The 17,984-nt window shown below is 48.0% G+C and overlaps 1 protein-coding gene across 2 annotated transcripts in view; it reads right to left on the bottom strand.

Moving 5' to 3' along the window:
* The window catches only part of STK35 (serine/threonine kinase 35), a 46,322-nt gene that overhangs the window by 13,846 nt on the left and 14,492 nt on the right, over positions 1-17,984 (bottom strand). The window contains exons 3-4 of one of the 2 annotated variants that reach the window (XM_032605143.1): positions 16,840-17,589; positions 14,840-15,234 (exon numbers count right to left, since the gene is read on the bottom strand). In XM_032605143.1, the coding sequence (XP_032461034.1) occupies positions 16,877-17,589 (713 nt within the window). In that variant the 3' untranslated portion in view covers positions 14,840-15,234; positions 16,840-16,876. Of the gene's footprint in view, positions 1-14,839; positions 15,235-16,839; positions 17,590-17,984 lie in introns of those variants that run through there. The other variant, XM_032605142.1, reaches the window with a different exon arrangement.

Here is a 17,984-nt window from a genome sequence, read left to right as displayed (position 1 = left end):
ATCCAGGAAGATCTCACATGCCGCGGAGCGACTAAGCCCATGTGCCACAACTACTCAGCCTGCGCTCTAGAGCCCGCGAGCCACAACTACTGAGCCCGCGTGCCACCACTACTGAAGCCCACGCACCTAGAGCCTGTGCTCCACAACAAGAGAAGCCACTGCAATGAAAAGCCCTTGCACTGCAACAAAGAGTAGCCCCCGCTCGCCGCAACTAGAGAAAGCCTGCACACAGCAATGAAGACCCAATGCAGCCAAAAATAAATAACTTTAAAAAAAAAAAAAATAAAATAAAGCTTAGCTGTGGCTCCCAGAGATTTTTAAATCCTGTGGTTGCCAAACTTACACATTTTGAAGGACAGTACAATTTCAAAGCCAGGGGTGGGGGTAGGAGATGGAAGAACAGTTTTTTAAACCACTCCCATATACTTTCATCGTCATTTCATCAAAGAAATGACATTTTGACCAAGGTAGGAAGGCCATACTTTTAGAATAAAGGGTAATCTTTTGTTCACCCAGCCATTCCCAGTCTGCGAGCTGAAGACATGGGAGCCCATTGGGTCCCCAGCCCCATGGCTGCCTGCTCCCACCTCAGCTTTCCCCAGCCTCTGTTCTCCAACCTGCTGATGGCCTTAATGGGAGCAGTTTGGTTCCTCAGTCTCCTTGGACAGAAGGGACAACTGCTTGGCTGGCAGAGGAACTTGCCAGAAGGCTGCTCACCACCTGGTTGGCACTGCATCCCCCGTTGTGCTCTGGACCCCAGACCCATGCAGAGGTACCTCAGCCAAGTCTTCTGGAAGCCTTCTCTGAGGGAATCTGTTTATAGGTGAAGGGATTAAATGGGTTTTAAACTCCACTTAAGCTCTTTTTGTCTCTCTAGGAAGGGATTTTACATTACAAAGTTACATGTTAAAAGCAGGAGCTTTGGAGTGAGTCAGACCTAGGTTCAACCCTTTTCTCTACCACTTACTAGCCATGCACATCTTGTCTCTGAACTTTAATTTCCTCATCTCTAGAACTGGGGCAACAGCAGCTCCTGCCTAGTAGGGTGGTTGAGTGAGATGAGGCAGTAGATGTAAAACACTTGGGTCCATGACACAGCCCACAACTACTGAGCCTGCTCACCACAACTACTGAAGCCCGTGCTCCTAGAGCCTGTGCTCCTCAACAAGAGAAGCCACTGCAATGAGAAGCCTGTGCACCACAATGAAGAGTAGCCCCCGCTCACCACAACTAGAGAAAGCCTGCGTGCAGCAACCAAGACCCAATGCAACCAAAGATAAATATATATATATATATATATATATATATATATATACAAATTTTTTTTTTTTTTTTTTTTTTTTAAAGAGACACTGACCCGCCCAGTGTTGAGAGTACAGGTAGGAAAGCCGGCTTCCAGTCTCATCGAGCTCTCCCCACTCTTCTCTGGGGACCTGGTTTCTTCATGTGCTGAGGGGCTTGGGACCAGGGGTCCTAACCCAGGGTCCTTCTAACTCCAAGGATGCACACACAGCAATCCCCTTGAAGGCACAGGAAGCATCTCAGTGTGTGTAAGTCACGTGAGTTTTTCTGGGGGAATATCCTCAACATTCAGATTCTCAGGACCCAAGGAGTACTGAGAATCAAGACGAGCTTTGTAGGCTCCTTCTCGATTGAGGAAACACCCTAACCAGAAGGCAGCACAGGGGTGCTATGCGGGCTTCCCAGGCAAAAGTGGCCTGGGCGCTGTGATGGGGGGTTAGGGTGGGAAGGCGACTCCAGCTCCTGCACCAGGGCCCTTCCAAACAGAACAGCAGGATGGTGAGGTCCCTCTTCTACAGGCTTTCAAGTAGAACCTGAGTCTCCCTTAAAGTGGACGAATGTCACCAAGAGGAGGTGGGCTCTATGTGTGTCAGCTGAGCCCAACCTGCAGCCCACGCAGCACAACGAGGACACACGCTCTCATGGCTGCAAGCGGCAGGCCCAGGATACAGCAGAGCATGGCTCACTGGGAGACAGGAAGTGGACAGAGCTTAAAGCCAGGATGGCATGTGGATGCAAACACATGGCAGCTTTATCTCTAGAACGTCCCAAGTTCAGTCAGGGCAGCGACTGGTTCTATGCAAACTGCAGCAAGCAGTCACTGTGAAGCTCCTAGATAAGGAGACTCGGTCATATTTTAGCAGTGGCCGTGGTGTCACCATTGCTGACTTGCTTGATATTGTTTTAAACCTTCCGAATCCCTGAAGTGTGCTGCCCAAAATGCTAGTATTTAAGTTTGTCAAATGCACAAAAAGAAGAATCATTGGGCAAGACCTAAGATTCTGAGATTTGGAGGTCTCTGGGGATCTGCACCCTGAGTCACCATCTACGTCTGAGGATGCAGATCCAATTAAACCCGGTCTTTTTGGCCTTGGGAAGTCACCAAGCTGTCAGGGCCTGGGGGTTGGTGTGTCTCTTAACCAACTCAGTTGGTAAACAGGTATGGGTGGAACTCACTCAAGACAAACTAAGGGGGAACTTTTTGTCTCCAGAAACAGCCCTGGTAATTGGCAGTCAGTTGCGGGTATACCCTAATTCCCTTCCTCAACTTATTAAGTGTGGGGATGAAATGAAGGCTGCCAACAGCCTCAACTGGCCCCCAAAGAGACTGGGGTTCAGCTGCGGCTGCTGTGATTAGCAGAGAAAGGGCTTAGGGGGAGGCTGGGCTGCTGGGAGAGATCTCCTCCCCTCTTGGGCCCTTAGCCAGGAGGAAGATGTCTAAGGAGTTGTCAGAGCTAAAGGGGAGAGGTGGCTCCTCTATATGGGGACGGGACAATTCGTGGTTGTGAACGGCGTGGCTCAAACAAGGTCATGCCCAGAGTGGCTGGGGCCGAAGGAGACCATATGGACTCTGGTTACAGCAAGCAGTCCAAAGCCCAGTGTGCTGAGGGGAACTCACTGGGGGCACTTGCTAAGGGGTTTGGCGCTCTCTTAGGGAAAAGAAGGGCACTGCAAATTGTTAGTGAGAAGTGAAGCAGAAACGAATGATTAACCTATGAGATCCGGCAAAAATAGAACAAGGGAGCTGCACAGAGGCAGCCACCATTTTACTGAACTCCCGCTGTATGTTAGGAGTTGCACTGGGTACTTTGGTTCTTGTGCATTTTGTCCTTACAACAGCATACAGTGAGCATCACTGTTAAAGGAGCATCATTTAATGGATTAGGAAATGGGGGCCCAGAAAAGTTAGATGACTTGCCCAAGGCACCCTGCTGATAAGAGGCAGAGAGGTGATTCAAACCTAGGTTAATCGGCATATCAGATTCAAAAGCAAAAATGGAAGCACAGGGTCTGTAATCGCCCTGGTCAGTGGTGGCCCTTTCTCCCCTCCTGTGCTCGGGCAGGTGCCAGTGCAGTCTTGCACCTTCTGGAGACCGGCACTGTCAGGTGCAGCATCTTATCTCCCTCCCCTGGGGGGCTAACAGCTCTCCCCTCATTGTGACTGACTCACCTGCCAAAAATCCAGCCTTGTACATCATTGCCACCTTTTTTGTAGGATGAAGTTCACCTTTCTTAGGCTGACATTCAAGGCTCTTGGCAACTTGGCGCTACTTCACTCTCCAACTTGAGCCTCTGCGTGAACCAAACCAAAGATCTGCTCTTTCCACAAATTCTCAGTGTTCTGCTTTTGCTCACATTGTGTCTCCTGCTTAGAAGACCCTTGTCTGCTCTCCATTCTTCAAGGGCCATCTCAAGTCACACGTCCTATAGGTTGCTGTTACTTACTTCTTCAACAAAAAGCCAGTACTCGGTCCTCTGAGCTCCTGGGAGCACTGAGACAGTACCGTGCTGCAACATCTTTGGAAGCTCGATGGAAAAGAGCACGGACACCCGAGCTTTAGCCTGGAGCTGGCACGCGCTAGCCACGTGGCCAGTGGGGCAAATCACTCTCTGGAGTGGGAGCGGGCGGACACCGTACCTAGGATGCATGTGAGCATTCAACGAGACAGTAAACGGGAAGAGTATGAACCTGGCAAACAACCCGGGCTCAGTAAGTTTAGGTAAGAGAAAGTGCTCCCTGGCACCTCCCCACCATGCCTTACAGATGATAAAGGCTCCAGGCTGTAGCAGGCTTGATCCTACACAGAAACAAGTGCATGCAAGACCCCCAGCAAGCTGCAAAAGCTCTCCGCAAAAGCTCTCCTTAAGCATTTGCTAAACAAGTGCAAAAAAGGACTCTCCTGAAAGGAGGTCTGGTGGAAGGCAGGTGGGGCCATCCTCCACCCCAAGGCCTATACAGAATTCTAACCAAGGCACGGCAGGACAGCTGAAGGACTGTCCTTAAGGGAAGGGCCACCCCTCTGCTCCTGGTAGAGACCTTCTCCCTCTACCTCCGTCCCCAGTACTCCTTTCCTTAACCCCAAATCGAAAGTATTTCCCAATTTACAAATTAAAGTGGCTCTCAAAATCAATTTTATAGCCAGCAATCATGGTTCTAATGTTATGTAACTATTAAAAAAAAACAAAACCAGTGAGATGCCAGCGCTAGAAAGCTGCTCTTTGGCAGAACCACCAGCCTGCCCATGTGACAGCACAGGTTTTCAGCTCTAAAAAGCAAAAGTAAATACGAAAACAAAATGCTATGTCCTTGAGACATAATTACAGCAGAATGAATATGCAAATACAGACTCAGAAGAGTAAGATACATCAGTCAACTAATGAGAAGCTGATTACAAAGGGGGTTAGAACAAAACACAGCAAGACTCAGCCATCGAATAAAGGCTGTGAAGGCAACCCTGGGTCTATGGAGGTCACTCCGTGCCCATGAAGGCGCTTTACGTTCAGTGTTTTTTTTTGGGGGGGAGGGTGGTGAGGGGGAGCCAAGAACCTGCATATATTCTGAGATACAACTTCTAGCTCTGTTACCAGCATGGCCAACAACTGGTATGAAAGAACGGCAGGACTCAACAGCTGTGGAGTACCTACTGCATACCCAGCACCCCTAGGCTAGTTTTTTTTTTTTTTTTTTTTATGCGTTACGCGGGCCTCTCACTGTTGTGGCCCCTCCCGTTGCGGAGGACAGGCTCCGGACGCGCAGGCTCAGCGGCCATGGCTCACGGGCCCAGCCGCTCCGCGGCATGTGGGATCCTCCCAGACCGGGGCACGAACCCGTGTCCCCTGCATCGGCAGGCGGACTCTCAACCACTGCGCCACCAGGGAAGCCCCCCTAGGCTAGTTTTACATGAATTTTTCATTTACTCACAAAAAGCCTACGGGTAAGTGCTGGCAACCCCACTTTATAAATGAGGACTCCAAGACTCAGAGAGATGCCTAAGGTTTAGATGGACTGAGGCCGGGAGCAATATTTAATCTCCACGGCCCACACCAGGCACACAGTAGGTACTTAATACATGCCTGGAAAGAATAAGTGAAGTTTCCCAGTTTGGTTCAAAGCCACGTCTAAGACTCCACTCAGAGACGTAAGCCCAACTCCAACCCCACTGCTTCCCCCTTTCCTATGCCTGCTGCCCCTCAACTTCCCCTGCCTCTAACAGTGACCTCCTGTCCTATCACAGCGGCCTCGCAGGGATCTGTTATGTCTCTGAATGACTCTCCGGAGGGCACCCCTACACGCTCACTGTTATCATGGCTTAGAAGCCCACTTCCCCAGGACCTGGGAAGCCCGAGAAGTTCAATTGTTTTCCTCCTCCTCCTCCCCCCAGGAGCAGATGGCCACAGGGCCTCACCTCATCCTCAAGACAAATGCACAAGGCAGAAACTAAGCAAGAATTAGAGGAGTCCCCGTCCTAGAACCACACCCACTGTGGAACTCGAACGCACCGGGGCTGAGGGACGGGGCTGAGGGACGAGGGGAAAGAGGACCACCTTTTATACTCCGGTTTTCTGGATGAGGAAACGACGACCTACAGGGTGTGACCTGTCCAAAGTCCCGTGCTACGTAAGTACAGAAGACAGAGCCCCAATTAGAACCTGGCAGGTCCTCCTAGTTCTCAGACCTCGATGCAAGCTTTCTAAGGGTAGAACGGTAGGATGCTAGGCAGATGGTGTCTTTACCCTCTTCTGCCAGGGCAGTTTTCAAACCTGAGCGTGCCATCAGCATCACCTGGAGGTTCCTGTTGAAACACTCACCCCCAGCTTCCAGCTCTGTAGGTCTGAGGTGGCGTCAGAAATATGTTGTTTTTTTTTTTGCAGTACGCGGGCCTCTCACTGTTGTGGCCTCTCCCGTTGCGGAGCACAGGCTCCGGACACGCAGGCTCAGCGGCCATGGCTCACGGGCCCAGCCGCTCCACGGCATGTGGGATCCTCCCAGACCAGGGCATGAACCCGTGTCCCCTGCATTGGCAGGCGGACTCTCAACGACTGAGTCACCAGGGAAGCCCAGAAATACGTTATTTTTAAGAAGTTTCCTGGAGATGCTGCCAGTCTGGGGACCATACTTGGGGGGGGGGGTGCGAGCTGGTGAGGGGGAGCAGGAAGGAATGTGGCAATAGCATGTTGATGTCTTCAAGGTCACAGGATAGACTCTGGATCTGTTAAGTAGAAAACTTCTTACTCCTGACACCCTCAGTTCCTTCCACTGATAAAATGGAAGCAATCTTTCTAAACTTTACCCAGGGTGTGTAACATGAGCCTGTGGATTCTGAAGAGGCACATCTGGGTCTGCCTATGTCATCACTATCGTATGACCATCTCAACGAAATTCTAAGAGTAGGTGGGAAACTGGACTTCTGGGGACAGGTGTCCCCCTGCTATAGGACTTCCAAAACACTGGGCTGGAGTGATGTGCTCCCGAAGGCTCTCCATGCTACACCTGGTTGGTGCCCATGCCCGGAGATGCTCAGGGTCGGGGAGGGAGGAGGCTCTCTGGATCACCTCAGTGGTGACATCTGGATTTCAGTTTAGGCAACTGGCCTAAACTCCCAAGCAATTTTTTTTTGGAAGGTGAAAGTCACCCTGTTCTTTGGTCTCGGGTGTGGTACATTCACACTCATTTCCGCTGTCCCATGAAACCAAGGGTTCCTTCCAAACATTCATCACATCCAAGCCTGCAATCTGGTTACTAACAACAAATGAGTCTTTAGTTGTCACTTCCAGCTCTCCCTATGTCTGGTACAAGGCTGGGCTGGGCTGGAAAGGCCCATGTATTCTGTCAAGATCTGACAGCACTACCCTTTTTTCAGTCCATGCCTTAGCTTTGCCCTAGACTGGAACTCTCTGGGAGGACATGCCTTAGACATGTCCGAAAAAGAAGAAAGGAAAAAAAACAAAAGGGTGCTGTACATGACATTTAAGGGCTTCCTTTTTACAAAAGGATGGAAGTAAACACGGAATGAGTCAATTGGCTCACATCATCTGTGTCTTTCCCACTGGAACAGAGGGTCAATACCAAAATCCAACACGATGTACCAGAGCCCACCTGCCTTCCACTACTGCTCCAGTGCCAGGCCTTGGAATTATAAAAAGCCAAGGTTACCTACCATTCATGAGATTACCTGCCCAGGCCCCACTTCTGGCTCCTTTATGCAGCCTGGGAAAATAGAAGCATTTTCATCTTCTTCATTATGCCCTAAGGTGTGCCTGGGTGGCTCTAATCCATTCCTCCTGAGTCCCTAGACATCACTTCCTTTTACAAAGAAACAAAATACAGAATTCTGACCTGTGTACAATGCAGGCTGAGTTACAGCTTTCCCCTGGCACCTGTAACTGAAAGCGTAATTCCTTTAAAGTTGGGAAATTCATTTCAGTATTTTACAGTATTGATTTATTTTAAACTTCGCTGGCAGTTTTAAGGCCTGCATGCCTCTGAATCCTAGAAATGCTGGAGGAGGTCTCCATTTCCTTTGATTTTGTAAAATCACAGAAGACTCACTAGTAGAAATGAAAAGAGCGGCTGGGAGCTTATATGTTGCTGCCCTAGTTTATCAAGACAGAACCCTGGGCATTCTCTCCAGGTCCTCATCTTGAATGCCCCTCCGACTGGGGATGACAGTCCCCTCTCCCCTTACCAGCTGAGTCCTGTACCCAACAAAGCCTCAGTGTGCCAGGGCGAGTTTCACACAATCCCTGAGATGTGACCTCCTCACTCACCACCTGGCTTACAAGGTGCCCCTAAACCTATCTTCAAGAACCAGCCCAAGGCACCACCTTCTCCAGGAAGCTTTCCCTCCACTCTCTCCAGGCTTCCTGTATTTCTACAACTAAACGTTGTCTTAGGTCCACAGCTAACCTGTGAGCTCCTAGAGGACAGCACTGGGGTCTACACTACCAAGACCACCGCTGGGCAAGCGCCAGTCATACGAGGGCTCCTGCTCACCAAATCTGACTTGGCCTCAGAATCTTTCAACACAGGGCTGCAGGCAGCCACATCAACAACAGGGACGAATCATGAAAGCCCTCGGCTTTGGTCAAGAGTCAATAAATGAGCTGGAAGATGGGTCAGGGAGAAACCCAGCAACCCTGCCATTTTGCTTTGGATCCTCATCAACCTTAAGTGTCCAGGCTAAGCTCACTCAGAACGGGCTTCTGCCAGGTCCCGGGGAACAGAGACAACAGGGTGCCTTTGGGTCACATCAGAGCCCTAGACTGTCCTGTCAGCACCCCCTCAGTGCCAGTGCTTTCCTGCTGCCCCCAAAGGGGATGCACTTTGGGTCTCCCACTTCCCAACCTTTTGGAAATTTTAACCTCTGCCTGCTTGTGTGGCTTCTGCCACTGTCACCCGGCCCTTGGTTATGTGGGTGCCTCACCATCCCAGCCTTGCCTCGCCTGCCCATGTTTGAGGCTGTATCAGTGGGACACAAGAGGAATCAACACACAGGTGATCTCACCTGAAGGAGCAGAAGGTGGCCCTGCTGCGGTGTGCTGTGCCGAGACTGTCAGACTCTGAAAGATGCCCACGGGCAGCACCAACGCTAATACCTGGGGGCCTCTCGTGTGGAGCTAATAGGAGGGGGAACCCACCTATAAACCCATCAAAAGCTGCTTTCAAAGAAGCTGTAGGAGGCAGGATAGAACAGTGGAATTTCCAGTCAGCTATCCGGTTTCAAATCCTGCCTCTGAAAACTGTGTCAAAATGATTCTCAGCTTCCTCATCTGCACAATGATGGCAGATAACAGAACACTTACGCAGATGATGTGATAATAAGATACTCTATGTAAAAGTACTTAATTCAGGGCTGGAGATAAAAGGGCAGGGCCTCTGCCCTGCACAAGTCAGAGGGCCCCTCAAAACAGGTTTTTAGAACCAGAGCTGTTATTGTTGGAGGGAGTATCTGTCCCTAGCGTAAGAGGAAATGGGAGTTGGAAAGACCCCAACCTTCAGGCAGCTTTGCTCACAGCTGGAGGATTACAGGCGCTATTCTGATTTGCCCAAAGGGATGCTGCCTAGGCTGACAGGAGCCAAGGATGCCAGGGAGGAGGAGAATGTGAGCAACAACAGCCCTGGGGCAGGTCTGTCCCCTCATGAATGCTTTGATGTCCTGCAGAGCTTCAAGGGACAGATTATCCTTGTGGGCAACCAGCCCCATTACATAACAGACAGCTCAGTTTCCTTGTGTTGAGACAGCAGGAGTGACAGACAGAGAGGGCAACAACAGGGGCAAAAGCTGGCACCCAGGGAGCTACCTGGCCTTACAAATACCAGCCTTCCCCACCTGGGGGATCTCCCAAGAAACACCAGTAGACAGACCCAGAACCAAGGGATGGCCTGCACACCAATGGTTCCTAGAACTGCCAGGTCTTCAGTGAACGCTGAGCTTTACATTCCGAGGGAAAAGAGCAGCAAACCCACAACCCTCTGCTCTCACACAGCCCCGTGAAGTCTAGTGAGACAGGGTAAAAGCAAGGCTGGGGCCTCCAGTTATAGAGAGGGACTCAAAAGATGCTCAGCAGTTCTAGTTCTGCTTGGATCTAAGAATTAATAGTCACTGGCTAAATACCAACACCCCCGTCCCCAAATCTAACTAAAACTTCCATTCTTTCCAAGGACCTAATCATCCACTTCAAGGTGAGGCTGGCACTTCCCTCTTCTGCTCCTTCCATCCTCCCTTTGGGCAGTTCAAGGCTCCACCAGACACTAAGAGGGATGAGCCTCTGGGCTGTGAGAATCAGACTTCTGACTTGGGTCTCTTCGGCAGTCACACCCTCTCCGGGAAGCCTTCTTCCATCGTTGTCCTTTGGGCTACCTAGGTGTTTACCAGCACACTCTGAATCTTCTCAGAGTAGAAGAAACAACCTCCCAACTGGAAACCGACTAAGTGCCAGGCTCCTCCCGTCCACCTTACTCAACTCAGAATGCATTTCCTGCCCCACCTAGTGCCGCGCAATATACATGAGGCTCAACTGTTTGTTGAATTTTGAAAACATTTATAGGCAATTCCATGAGGCAATACACCATACTGGTTACAGCCATGGACTTGGGCCTGGGTTCAAATCTAGGCTTTGACCCTTACTAGCTCTGAGAGCTTCAGGAAGTTACTTGAAAAGCAGTAAATGAAATAATGGCCATAAAGCACCCAGCCCAGGGATGTCCATAAATTATCATCATCTCTGGCACTGTTGCCCTCCATCAAAGCCTTATCCTTCTAGACTCAGGAGGTGAGGCTCCAAGTGGGGGTCTTACATTCTCAGAAGCTAGGTCTCACCCATGGTCTCATCCTGCCCCTTCCCACAGGGAGGGCAGTCCTGTGAGAGAAAGGCCTGTCTTATGTGTTCCTGGGTTAGTTCCGATGGCTGGGTCAGGAAGTCACACTCAGAGATGGGGCCTGGCGACCTCTCTAGTCTTGGGTTCCCAATTTCGCACTTAAAATCTTTTAAAAATTTACCACCACCCGCCCCCCTACCCCAGATCCTGTTTTGAAGACTCTGTTGTTTAAAACAAACCACATTAATTAAACATTTCCCCCATTTTTAAGTTTTTAGTCTTACTTTTGATTAACTCGATACCTATAATGTGACACAATTTGGGTATAATTCCAGCCGAAAGGAAGCGAATGATCTGAATTGGCTTCTACAGCTTCAGCGTAAGCATATGTGCTGCTTGCTGCCCGTGAGATGAGCTGAAAAAGCTTTTGAATCTCCAGCAAAGGGGCTCGACTAGGGGTTTAGGAATCCTCATGTTAAAAAACCTCAGATCTCATAAAACAGAAACAAAATCTGAAGCCCAGGTCAAGGGGCCAACCGGATACCCAACATGTTAGCCCAGAGCTACATCTTTGGACCCTAGGCCAGAGAATAATATATCATTTATTACTTCAACAAGAAATTAGGCCCGATTTCTTTCTGATGTTGGGCAGCTACCAAGATCGCATATGGTACAAAGAACATTCTCTATGACCCCTTAGGTCACAACAACATCTGATTTCCTTCAGCAGACCTGAGCTGCCCACTCCAAATAAACATCATTCAAGGCCCTGGCTTCAAAAGGCCCTAGGTAACTGAGGTTTGTGTATTAGACAGCAAACTTGGCCATGAATGCAGAGTCCCTTATCCCACAGCAACCTCCCCGGTAACATGTGGGCAGTGGTACCTGGAACATCCGTCTGGCTGGCTTCCTGCTTTGCATAAGGCTATTGGATGGATGGTAGGAACCATTAGGGATTATTAAACATCTTCAAAAAGTGACAAGTAAGAGAGAGCTAGGACCCCTCACCGAGTAACCTTTAAAAACAGAGACATTTTTCTGGAACAAGCAATTGCATAGAGTTGCCTTGACTATAGCTTTGTTTCAAAGAAGAAAGCGATTTGGCAATCCTCAGAAACAAGGCAACTAAAGACCACCATCTTCAGAGGAACAGAAGACAACACTTCCACCTCAAGCCCAAGCGTGCATCTAAGACTGTGCCGTCCAGCATCTCACTTAGACTGTTTCTACGGGGCACTTTCATAGCCTCTTGCAACTCCCCCAACAACCTCAATCAGATAAGTGTGATCTACTCCACTTTATGGATGATGAAACCCAGAGAGGTAAAATAACTTGCCTGAGGTCACAGAACCAGTAAAGCACAGAAGTGGGACTTGATTCTGGACAGTCCACGAGGCAACACTCCTTTCAGAGGAATCCCATGTTTCCAACCCAAAGTGCAATTCCATTCATGGTTGCAAAAAACTGAAACCATTTAGCCCCAATTTAAACATTACTCTGAAATCTACAATCCTAGATTGCTGAGGTGTTCCTTCACCATTCCTTCATCACGCTGTTACTGGGAATGACTGGGTTTCCTTTATGCAGCTGGAGTCTGACCCACGACAAAAAGTTTCATAGGAAAGCTGGCCAGAAATCAGGACACACAAGTTCTGCCCCTTCATTTGGGACCCTGAATAAGTCCCTTCTTTCTAGGTCTCTCCCTACTTCTCAGCTCCCCTTCACAGTAAAATTCCTCAGGAAGAGGCATCAAAATGTGGTTTGTAGCTCGGCAGTACACGAAGTCAAAACTTTTCATAGTTATTTGCCTTTTCCACTTTCATTCTCTCACAAGTGTACTGTGAAGTCTTCCAGAAGTTACATGATGAGTGACATAGCACCAGTTTACAAAGCAAAAGCAAATAAGAATCCAGCTGACTATCAAGGCAGTTGTTAAGATTTGCAAAAATTTAAAACAATGCCACTCTACTCACGAAATACATTTTTGAAAAGTCATTTTTCATAAATTGTATGTTAATATGTAACTGAATTACTATTCATTTGAAAGGAACGTTTAAAACAATTCTCAGTTTTAATTTCTAATACCAATACCTGTAGATATAACCCAAAACAAAAACTCTGGAATCCTCAATTTCAGGAGTGCAATGGGGCCTTCAGACCAAAAGCTTTGAGAGTCATTGGCCTACTCTCTCATGGTCTCCAATTCCACCCCTTCATTCTCTCTGAAACCCACGCTAGTTAGGGTTCTCCTCATTATGAGCCACCAAAATTGCTCACGAACACTAATGACTTCCCAATCGCTAAATCCAATGGTCAGTGGCCAGTCTCATCTCATCTCACTCAGCCTACCTACAGAACACGCTGTGGCTGATTCCTTCCTCCTCCTGAGGTCTTTTCTCCACCTGGCTTCCAGGATACCATGCCCAGGTCTCCTATAACTCTGGCTTCCTTTCCTTCTCTCCAAGCTGTTTTGCTTTGAAATCTTCTCTATGCCCACTTTAGAACCTTGGTCATCTCAAAATTTGTACCTCTAGACCATTCTCTCCTCTGAATTCTAGACTCATACAACAGCCTACTCGACCTCTGTACTTGGTCACCAGTGATTTTTTTTCTTTTTCTGCCGAGCCGCATGGGTATGCAGGATCTTAGTTCCCTGACCAGGGATGGAACCAATGCACCCTGCAGTGGAAGTGTGGAGTCCTAACCACTGGACCACCAGGGAAGTCCCTCAATTTCTGTACTTGGATTCTAAACAGGCATTCCAAACTTTCAGATGACCAAGACCTAACTTTCTCCAGTCAAATCTGTTCTTCCCCATCTCATTTGATCCTCTCTATCCTTCCAGTGGCTTCCAAGGCCAAGAACTTGTAGTCATCCTTAATTCCTCTCTCTCACATCTTATGTTCAATCTAGCATGAAACCCTGTTGGTTGACTTCAAAATTCACCCAAAATCCAATCATTACCTCCCCTGTTCCACTGTTCAAAGCCACCATTATCTCTCACCTGGGTTATCATAGTAGCCTCCCATCTTGTCCCCTCACTTGCTCCCTTCAGTTTACTTTTAGCACAGCAGGTACAGTGATCCTTTCAAAAGATCAGACATCATACAGCTGAAAACACACCAATGACCAGGAGATTAAAGGCCAAAATCCTCACAGTGGCCTACAAGGGCTATTCTAGTTGACTCCTAATTACCTCTCTAGCTTCTTTTCCTATACTCTCCTCCCTGCTCACTCTATCTAGCCTTCAAGCTATTATAATGGCTATTGCCTCTGTCTGGGATGTTCTTCCTCCAGAAATCCTCATGGTTCACTCCCTCTACTCCTTCTAACCTTTGCTCAAAGGTCACTGTCTTAAGGCCAACCCTGATCTCTTCCACTTGGAAGTACACCTCCATCCCTCACCGCCCTGCATTCTGATCTCCCTTATCCTGGTCTATATCCCTCCACTAACCCACAGCTAAGTTATGTCTGTCTCCCCAGTAGATGTAACCTCTACAACTGTAAGAATTTTTGTTGGTTTTGCTCACTAATGTATCTTCTGTGCCTGAAATAGTCCCTGGCAAATAGCTTCTCAATAAATGTGTTGAATGAATATATGGAATTAGCTTCTCCATCTATAAAGCTTGATTGGGAGAGAGGGGAGTTTAGACTCAATAGTTCCTCCCAGCTCAAGCCTCTGATTCTCTAACCAGCCAAATACTCATTTATACCACAACTGATTTGAACCTTTGGCACTACAAGGCTCAGCTCCTGGTCACAAAGACCAGGGCCCTGGACCCGGCCCACAGTTCTAAGTGCCCAGCTAGGACAGGGTAGGATAGGTACCAACTGACCAAGCACTGTCCTCATTAGTTGTCAGAGTCCGGGACACTTGGCTGTAACTATGTTTCTGATCTTTTCTCATCCCAAGGTCACCTATTTCTCCTACCTGAAGCAATCACTGCTATTAAGCTTTAACTTTAACTTTGCCCTGCAACAAAGCACAAATCCCAAGTGTGGATGTCCAAGTGGGAGCCATGATTTCAATTAGTTATGACAACCCCATAATCCTAACCCAAATTCAGATCCCTCTTCCAATGACAACCTTCTTTCTACCCCAGGGCAAACTTGAATTCTAAGAGGTTTTTTTAAAGTAGAAAAGATGAGATGGAAATGGAAAGTGACAGCATGAAATACAATTAAAATACTGTCTAGCCAACCCTTTTTAGGCTCGAACATGGTACCGCCCCAAACCTAGCTTTAAGAACGCTGTTCTCTTACTCACTGGGCAGTAGGACAAACTGGCCTGGCACTTGGAAGATCATGTTTGTGGAATGGAAGAATTAAACCTGGAGTGACTCATTTGAGAAGTTCGTCCACTGAATACTGAAGCAGAACCAGGTTCAAATCAGCATTAACCAATACCAACCAGAAATGTGAGGGTGACGAAGGGAAAGAAGGGACTAAGAACCCACCTAGGTAATGGAGGGCTCTGTGCCCCAGGTGCTGAGGCTCCTTCCTCATGACCACTGGGATCTGCTTCCACTCCCTAGCACCTCCTCTCAAGCCTTCAGCAAAATCTAAGTCTAGCTTATTTCCAGCTTGCCATCTTGATGCTAAGAAAAAAGGGGCTGGGGGGAGAAGGAACATGAGTTAAGATATACCTGCCCTTAAATTAGTAGGATCGTGGGTAAATGACTTAACCCTTGCAGGGTTGCAAAGGTGAAACAAAATGGTACATGTGAAAATACCTAGCATTCATGGTAGGTATTCAATGTTCTTTTCTTTTCCATTCCCTTTAAGGAAAATGAATCAAATCTGACCAATACGCTAGCCAGCATGTATATCTACTGACATTAATCTCCCAACATCTATTACTTCCTTCTACTTCAATATTGGCCAGTTGCCTTGCCAATTCTGCCCCAAAGATCCAAGCACTCCTCTATCCTCAGTGCTACTACATTCAGGTTCAACAACATCCCTTACTAGCGTGAATCAAATAATTGGTCCAACTGGTCTCCCAATCTCCGGTTCAAATCAGCTTACACATGCTGAAGCTCTTAATGCTGCATTGCTCTGCTCTGCTTTGCATATGGCTCCCAAATGCCTACTAAGTCAAGGTCAAATTCCAGGGTCCCATGTTTCACCTTATTTCTAGTCTTATTTCCCTTGCTCACATCTCAGACTCTGGTCCAACTGAACTACCAGTGCTGTTCCTGGTACACACTTTTGGATTATCCACCTCAGCTCTACCCACGCTCCAGCAGGCCACTGTCCTCCCCAACTACCACCTGTCTACTACATCCTTCACTACTCCAAACTGCTGGAGGCTCTCCAATATGCTAGGCTCCCGCTGGCTTCAGGTCCCTTGCAGAGGCTAGGCCTTTTACCTGGGATGCTCCCCTCTGCTTCCAATTCCCTACTCTTGCTTCTGGGCACTATTCCCTGAAAGGTCAATTTCCTTAACGTTCGTTGTAAAGCAACTATGATAAATACTGATTTAATGTTTCTCTCCTTGACTAAGCCGCAGAAGTCATGAGGATGGGGCATGTTTTCTGATTTTGCTTACCACTGTTATCCCAGAGCCTAGCACGGTACTTGACAAATGAAAGCCCACAATCAATCTGTTAAATAAGCAAAGATTTCTCTAAAGAATAGTCACTCACACACTGTTTATATAGTATCTAAAATGGAGAAATGGACATGTGCTATCTGAAGTGGGAGAATGGTTACGTTACTGTACCTATAATAGAATGTCAATTATTGAAGGCCACGCTTTCAAAGTATGACATGGAAAATGCTTGGGTTAGAGCTGAATGGAAGAGCAGGAAACTAAACCTAAAAGAGCATGATCTAAACTATGCAGAATTGGATGTGCGAGTAGGAAGGATACAAATTGGGGACAGTGTTTATATGCTGAAAAAAATGTCCGTACTTCTTTTGCACATTTTCTACAGTAAGCATTTATTAATTGATGAGAAAGTATTTCTAAAAAACTTAAGAGACTCAGCTCAAATGCAATGTCTACTCAAAACTTCCCTAGACTTTCTCATTTGTACTCAAATAATCCCTCAATTTCCTCCTTGAGACTTGGGAAGAATCTTTGGTAACCAGCACTTAGTTCTCTTCAACGCTGCATTTGCCCCCAACTCCATACCCCCCGCTTCCCTGGGCTCAGACTGAAGAATCCAGTAGTCCAGGAAGTGTGCATGCAGAACAAAAAGAAGTACACTCACCTAGTTTAAGAACACCCAAGATGCTCTGCCCTGAATTTTAAGCAGCACATGTGACCTGGTCCATTCTGGTTTCAAGTTCAAAGGCATCAGGCCGGTCCTGTGGGTTAGCAGCTAACATATCTTTCAAGAGCTGCTTGATCCCCTCAGACATGGAAGTCCTGCGTTTCTGGGGGATGTGCAACTCCATCTTTGGGTTTTCTAGCAGCGCCTCACCAACAGGGACGATCTCAGTCCCCTGTTTGATATAGGTCCCCAGGAGCTCCTTCTTGGTCTCAGAGTCAATGAAAGTGATTCTTTCTATCATTGCCCAGATGATAATGCCCAGGGCAAAGATGTCAGCCTTGGCTGTGTAGTGTCCCTCCCAGACTTCAGGGGCCATGTAGAAGTCTGAGCCACAGGCTGAGGACAGCCAGTATTTATTCACATTCACATTTTTGTTGTCTTGATTGCCCTCTTTACCTCGGGGGGCCAGCCCAGCACAGACCTTGCTTAGTCCAAAGTCTGCCACCTTGAGGATGGGGGTGCCAGACCGCTCTGTGATGAGGATGTTGTCTGGCTTTAGGTCCCTGTGCACGATGTGGTTTTTGTGCAGGAAGGCAATGGCACTCGTGAGCTGTAGCATGAAGCTCTTGTTGGTGGCTGGGTCCGGCCTCCGGGACAGGACATACTGATTCAGGTCTCCACCTTCACAGAATTCCATGACAAACCAGAGATAGCAGGGCTCCTCAGCATAACCCAGGATCCTTTCTCCTAAATCAAGGGAAGACCAGAAAGAGCCCAAGTGAGATGGACACAGTCACACCACTTGTAGACTAAAGGGCTGTAGCATATTAGAGTAGGAGTGACAGTGATGACGATCGCTCCAATCCAAGAGGACCAGCATAACTGGCACGGAGCCAACTCTGCACAACAAGGCCCATCTCTACTCATACAGGGTGAGTCAAGTGATAACAAGATAAGGGAACCCTGGTTTACTGATGATTAGCCAGGAGGCAACTTAGTTCACCTTTCCCAGTTTCCACTTCTGCTTCTTCACCTGTAAATGGCCATGTGTAACACAGAGTACCGACACTGGCACCTGACGTTCAATTTAATATTTACTACCACCCTAGGAGGTAGGAAGAAATAGCCCCATCTAATAAAAT

This window comes from Phocoena sinus, chromosome 15 (assembly GCF_008692025.1).
Source record: "Phocoena sinus isolate mPhoSin1 chromosome 15, mPhoSin1.pri, whole genome shotgun sequence".
In the NCBI taxonomy this organism is placed as follows: Eukaryota; Metazoa; Chordata; class Mammalia; order Artiodactyla; family Phocoenidae; genus Phocoena; species Phocoena sinus.
The sequence above is the reverse complement of the archived record's forward strand: the minus strand, read 5'-3'. Positions and strand labels throughout refer to the sequence as shown.